Source organism: Bos javanicus, chromosome 2 (genome assembly GCF_032452875.1).
Source record: "Bos javanicus breed banteng chromosome 2, ARS-OSU_banteng_1.0, whole genome shotgun sequence".
NCBI classification, from domain to species: Eukaryota; Metazoa; Chordata; class Mammalia; order Artiodactyla; family Bovidae; genus Bos; species Bos javanicus.
The window spans coordinates 85940193-85947039 of record NC_083869.1 but is presented as its reverse complement, the minus strand read 5'-3'; the positions used below and the strand labels follow the sequence as shown (position 1 = coordinate 85947039).

General features: G+C 48.3%; 1 protein-coding gene across 10 annotated transcripts in view; it reads left to right on the top strand.

Moving 5' to 3' along the window:
- The first annotated feature begins 596 nt into the window (after positions 1-596).
- The window catches only part of ANKRD44 (ankyrin repeat domain 44), a 310935-nt gene continuing 304684 nt past the window's right edge, over positions 597-6847 (top strand). For 8 of the 10 annotated variants that reach the window (XM_061380516.1, XM_061380505.1, XM_061380569.1 and 5 more), the window contains exon 1: positions 826-1061. In XM_061380516.1, the coding sequence (XP_061236500.1) occupies positions 1035-1061 (27 nt within the window). In that variant the 5' untranslated portion in view covers positions 826-1034. Of the gene's footprint in view, positions 1062-6847 lie in introns of all 10 variants that reach the window. The other 2 variants (XM_061380553.1, XM_061380575.1) reach the window with 2 other exon arrangements.

Here is a 6847-nt window from a genome sequence, read left to right as displayed (position 1 = left end):
AGTGAGTCAACTGGTGGAAACCCTCAAAAACCCAATTAATGCAGCAGTACAAGACCGTTTCTCCTGTAACATTACTCCATCTTCTTCGTCCCCAAATCAAAACCCAATGTTTGAATTTAACGATGGGGTTCTGCGTGTCTAGCTGGGAGGCAGCTGGAGAACAAGGTGAAAGGGCCAGAGCGCCACGTCCCGACCCTCCAAGCGTTTCACAAAAACTAGCTAAAGAATGAGTCAGGGTCTCCCTGTTAAACAAAGAGAGCACCAGCCCTGTGGTCCTTGACCAGGTGGGATAATTTGAAGCGCTGGGAGGATTCAGGACTAGGGAGAGGTTTAGAGGAAGGCGTGTGGTCCATTCTCCTGGTTTGAAATTGGCTACAAGTGAATGCAGCCTTTATTGCCCCTCGGGTGTATCCACAGGGAGTGCTCACGAGGTTTTGTGTGTGTGTGTCGCGGGGCGGGGGGGGGGGGGGGGTGAGACAGGGCCAGGGGAGGGGTCACGATCAGCAACCCCCCACCCCTCCCCAGCCCGGGGGCCTCTAAACGTGCACGCCCTGCGTGGGGGCAGCGTGGGCGGCCCGGGGGCCCGGTCCCTATAGTCCGCGCGCAGTGTGCAGGTGCCGAAAGCAGGCGGCACTCTGACCCCACCGTGGCGCGCCCGGTGCGGGAGCCGGCGAGCACCCCGAGCCGCGGGCTGCGAGGCGCGGCCGCGGGCGGCAGGAGGCAGCGTCGGCCCAGGCGGCGCGGCGGCGAGCGAGGCAGCGCGCGGTGATGTCAGTGGCGGCCCGGCTGGCAGCAGCCGGTACTTCCTGTATAAAGGCGGGCGGGCTCGGCTGCAAACCCTACTAGCCAGTGTCAGGCTCTCGGCGGGAGGAGGAGGAGAAGGCGGAGGAGGAGGAGGAGCAGGGGGAGGGCTGTCAAATTCGGGAGCCAGATTTTTTTCCCTTCCCTTGGCAATCCCTTCCGCTTCCCCGGCTCCTGGAGTGACATCTGCGGACCGGGGACCTGTATGTGTGTGCGCGCGAAGGAGCGGAAGAATGGCAGTGCTCAAACTCACCGACCAGGTAGGGGGTGGCGGCGCCAGCGGGCGGGACGCGCGGGCGCAGGGCGGCGCGGAGCCCCGGCGGGGGGATGGGGGCGCGGCACGGAGCGCGCCCGCGAGCTGTTTACTCGCGGCGAAGGGGAGGAGTGTGTGCGGCCGCCGGCTGCTCAGAAAGCCGGCGGCTGCAGCCCTTCTCCCCGGCTCGGTCCCCGCCCTGGGCCGTCGGAACTGCGCGCTCGGCTCGGCGGCTGGGGCGCCCCGGGGGCTGGGGAAGGGGCGCCGGGGCTCTAGCTGGGGTGCGGGGGTGCGTTGTCCACGGGCCCGGGCTGGGCAGGGGGAGGGGAGGCTCGAGGTGCTCCTCCGGCGCTGCGCAGCTTGGGCTCCGCCAGCCCGGGCGGGCCGGAGAGAGGCTGGTGCGCGCCGCCGGGAGGAGGAAGGTGGATGGAGAGGGAGAAGGATCGCAGCCTGGGACCCTTTTCCCAGCCAAGCTGGAGACCGGCCCAGACCGCGGCTCTCGTGTGGTCGGGCTGTCTTTATCCTTTTGACATGACACCCCGACTTCCTCTTTGGTAGCCCAGAGGCTGTGTGCGTGGTGCACGATGGAGATCTCTGGCACGGCTGTCCCTAGAGGAGGTGAAGTTCGGCCCGGGGTTCCACTCACAGACGGTGGGCTACCCTCTGCCTGTGTTCATGAGCTTTGTCGCTTTCCGTCTAAGCCATAGCACGGGGTAGCTCTGGAGCCCTTTGCCTGGAGAGGTGGGGATGTTTGCTGGCTCGGTTGACGGTCCTCGCTGGAGGTCTGTGGCACGAGACACCCCTACCTTTGCGGACGCTGCTACTCTGAGGGCATTGACACTCACAAGCGCCCAACCAAGTTGTATGACAAAACTCTGTAACTCCTTCTACGAAAAAAGGAAACAGCTTCCTTTTATTTCTTTTGCCATTTATTCATGGATAGTGAAATGAACATTGTTTTGAGGTCCTCGTAGGCAGAGGCAGACTTGACTTTGACACAGGCGGTCAAACATGCCAGTCCTTGGTGTTTTAAACATCTCATACTTCTCAAGTGGGTTGCATCTGGTGCCTCCCTGTCCTCAGTATCCAGCCAGAACTTCCTGAGACTTAAGTGCAATCAATCACCACATTAATTTGTTCTCCTGCCTTTAGAGTCAAAGTTTTGCTTTGCTTTCTGTAAGTATTTACAGGCTTTTAATTTTTTCTTTTTATATGGGGGAGGGATCACTGAATTAAAATGAACGTTATTGTTAAATTTAGCAGGAGGAGCAGCTGTTAGTGATGAATCTATTTGTTTCCATTGGTTCCAGAGCTTTTAAGAGTACTTGTAAGTTGATATTAGTTTAGCCCTCCCCCCAACTCCCCACCTTTTAGTCACATACTTTGACAACTGTTAGACATTTGTTTTAAATCTTTCGATTTTAGTCTGCCTTGGTCATGTTATCTTTTGTTATTGCAAGTTACTATACTTCTCTGTTAATTTCTAAATATTCATCTTCAAAGTACACAAAATGCTTCTAATAGGTGTTGTCATTTTCACATACACAAATGAATTTTACATAGAACTTTAGAGCTGGAAGGGATGCCAAAGGTGATCTTCACCCAAATCCTTAATTTTTTTAATGAAGAAACTGAGGTCTAGACCAGAGAAGCATGTCTTCCTCAAGGACACAGCTCTTGACTTGCAGGGCAGAGATGCACTCCTGTCTCCTGCCTTCCAGATTCCTGTCCTTTCTTCTAGGGATGGTTGATACCTCCTTCTGTCTTGTCATCGGCTGTGTTGAAAGGCTGACAAGAAGGCATCCTCTGATAAATCAGGATCAACACTGGTGAAAAGCATTTGTTGATTTTAGAAAGTTATTCTCCAGGACTTGGCGGAGTAGAACTTTCAAAGAGTTTCTCTTTTAAAGTGTTTTTGAATACATCCCTACCCTTCCCCCAACAAACCAGTCTCCCTGTGGAGGGCAAGAAAGGGTTGTATAACGTTTATTTGATTCCATCTCGTGATGCATAACGGGAAACTAAGGAGTTCTGAGATTGATGGACACCTAAAAGTTGACAGCCTATGGGGCAAAGCCTGAGGGAGAGGAGGTGGACTGGGTGGGGTAGAGTGGTGAACAATTATGGTTTCTGGGAGGCCTTAGGTCCAGGAAGTGTGTGGTCTTTCTTGCCTTATATAGTCTTACCTTTTAGTTTGAAACTCTAAATTCTTAGAAACTGGTTCTTAACCTCCTCAGAGGCTTAAAAACCCTTTGCTTAAACTCCTACTACAGGAACTTTGCTTCACCGTTATGGTAGGGAGCCACCTGCTTCAGATCTGGACCTTAGAGTTTGTAGAAATGCCTCGCTCTCCACTCAGCTGTGTGTTAAAACAATCACATGTTAATTCCCTCTCATTTGTTTAATGCCCTGTTTGCAAGGTGGATCTTGTTTTTGTCAAAGTTCTTGGACTTTTAGTATGAAGACACATTTTTGTGTTAATAACCTGAATCACTAATTGTCTTGGCTTTTTTATTATTTAGGTTTTTGTTTGTTTTTGAGTTTTGTAATTTGTTTAATTGATGTAACTGATTTATAATAGATAAGTTTCATGTGTACATGAAAGAATTGACATTTCCTGTCCTGCTGAAACTGGGTGCAGGAGATTGCTGGCGATGGTGGTCACCTCCTCGGTAGTCAGTCCCTTGCTGACATCTCTGTCATGCAAGAGGAGGAAAATGCCTTTTCCTGGCTCTGTTTTGGGTGAGTTGAAAGGAGGAAGGGAGAGGCAAGTGTGGGGTTTAGTTTTTTTTTTTTTTTTCTTTTTTCACTATGAAAAGGAACTAGGAGCTATTGCTGCAAACAGATTTGGCATTGAGCACTTCTGCATTTATAACTGTGTCTCTTCTGTTTTCCCCTTCACACAATAGACATCATTTTTCTTACAGCTTTAGGGGGACTGATCTTCCTGGTTTGCCAAGTCTGATGGGTTTTCAAGGATATGGGACTTTTGGTACTAAAACCAGGAAATTCTAGGCAAATCAGGACAAGCTGATCACCCTATACAGCACAGAACACACTCACCTATGTAATAACATAACAAGGTAATTATTTCCTCATTGATGGATATTGGGATGTTTATATATTTGTAAAGTGAGATAATTTTAAGTTTGGGAAGAATTTCTTTACATCTAAATGTAATACATCTTAGTTAAAGATAGATGTGCAATTCCTTGCAATATTGAACTTTATGGGATGAGGGGGGTCTTCTTTATGTCCTATAGTGAAGGCATTGCAGTGATTTTAAGAATGTCGTATCTTCAACCTGGCCTGGTGCCCCCTCCCCAAAGTTTTTCAAAGTTCTGAAGCAGAATGGTAAGTTCTGTCGGACCTTTGAAATGTTCACCATTCTTTCCTGAATTTGCTAGTGACAGCAGAATGCCATCTCCTTCTCTAGGACTCTTGCTGTAGGTGGCCCTTTTTGGAGCTTCCTGCCTGGAGGCCTTCTGGTTTGGTGTCCTCTTGCCAAGTCCTGGCTCACATTTTAGTCACTCACCTCCTTGCCAAAGGCAATGGCTGGCAGCTGTGGCAGTGGCAAGAAACTGGAAATCCTGCAACTTTGAAAGCAGCGTTTCTAGCCCATAGTGTGGGGCTCGTTACATATTTTACTGGGCTGCCCTTGTCCTCCCAGCAGCGCTGGGCTTATAGCAAACTCTGTGTCCAGTCCTGCCTTCAGCAGAGAAGGGAAAATAAAAGCTTCATTCTTTGGACCCTTCTCTGGTTGTTTTGAGATGCAGTCACGTGGTTTGGGGAGTGCACTTGAGGACTGGTGTTTCATGGCCGAGACCTAATAATGGCTTACATTATTGTGATCTTATTATATGCTGGGCCCTTGCCGTGAATCATCTGTCTTAATCTTACAGCCGTACAAGGAGGTAGGTGGTGGTGTGATTCCTGCTTTACAGATGAATAAAGAGGCTAATTGACTTGTTCGAGGTCACATGCCCAGTAAGTGATGGAGTGCAGTGTCCTGCACAGCAGTCTGATTGCACAGGTGGGGCTCTAACCACATGGCTGTACTTACAATAGTTGAAAGGGCAGTGTAGCTGAAGCCCTTACAGATGCCCGCTCTTCTTTACCGGGAAGCCATCAGGTGAGCCAGACTCCCACAGTAGGTATGGCAGAGTCAGGAGCTGTTCTGAGGTCTCTGCTCCTGCCAGACTAGTGCCTGGCTTATCCTGTTTGCCTTTCACCTCCCTACCCTAGAGAATGATGTGTTGATTGGTGAGTTGGTGATTTTTTTTTTTCTTGGTCATTAGCAAATAAACTATGATCATTGTAGAAAAATCAGAAAGCTAGATAACCAAAAAGAAAACCTGTTTAAACCATCTGAAGTCTCTATATCTGTATACTCAGAGCTACTCTTGACAGCTTGATATATTTCCTTCTAGTCTTCTGTCTAGGTAGCCAGGTGAGAATTTAAAATTTTCCACCTGATGATATCTTTCTCTTGAGCGTAAAGGTTATACCTATGATGTTTAGACCAGTGGCTTTTCCAAATAAATTGAAATTTATGCCTGTCAATAAACTGGCTGCTTTAGTGTAAATACAACAGCAGTACACAAGGTCTAGCCCTGGATTGACTGAAACTGTTTTTAAGATTTCAACTTTTACTTCCTCTTTTTCTCTAAACAGAGAGTAAATATAAACTCAAAAAAGGCACACTTGTTTGTGCCAGCAACAGGCCTGAAGCATTTTTTAAAAAGATTCCTGTGTCGTCAATATAATGTGAATTTTTATAGGTGAAAGTAGAACATGAAATAATTTAAAAACAGGGGCTACAGAGATCTGATAATCTGTGGTTTCCAAATTGCATAAACTATGGTTCTTTTTGTTTTTTCCCAAGGAAAATTCCATATTGAAGCTCAGTATATAATAGAGGTTGGTGGGAGTAGTAACAAGGCCCTTTCAAGGATTATTTGCATTTAGTATTATTTGAAAACGCCCTGTAAAACTGCTGGTGACTGGGTCAGTTTTTTTTTTTTTCCCCCTGAAACACTATGTACTTCAAAAACAGATTTGTGTTTATGGTTGATTAGGAGTTACATAGAACATGGATGGCCATATTATTTTGATTCAAACTGGGACACCTTTGAGAATGATACAGGGTACTATTAAATATTAGGTTGAGGAAACAGGTGTGGCTGTCCCCAGTGAACCTGGACACATGGGCACACCACTTAGACTGTGTTTGCTCACTTCAGACTTAACAGTAATAGTGAGACCAGTCACTCTCTTTCCAGTCTGAAGCAGGTATAATAAAGACTATTTTATGACCTTATGTAAGGCCAGAGTTGGAAACTGGGTTTGTTCTCATGTATTAGTTCTGACCAGTTAGCTAGGAATGGGTGGGTGTGGGGGGTGGGGAGGGGAGATTTCAGGAGGAATATGTCAGAAGCACTGTGGCTCTTGCAGCCGGAGATGGGGAAACTGTGATGATTGATAATCATTGTTTGCTGTGGACATAGGATAAGGGAGAGGTGACATATATTGTGCCTTAGCCAACCCTTGGCCAGTCAGATTAACCTCTGTGGGCCTGCTGCTGCTGCTAAGTCTCTTCAGTCGTGTCCGACTCTGTGTGACCCCATAGACGGCAGCCCACCAGGTTCCCCCGTCCCTGGGATTCTCCAGGCAAGAACACTGGAGTGGGCTGCCATTTCCTTCTCCAGTGCTTGAAAGTGAAAAGTGAAAGGGAAGTCGTTCAGTCATGTCCGATTCTTAGCGACCCTGTGGACTGCAGCCTACCAGGCTCTT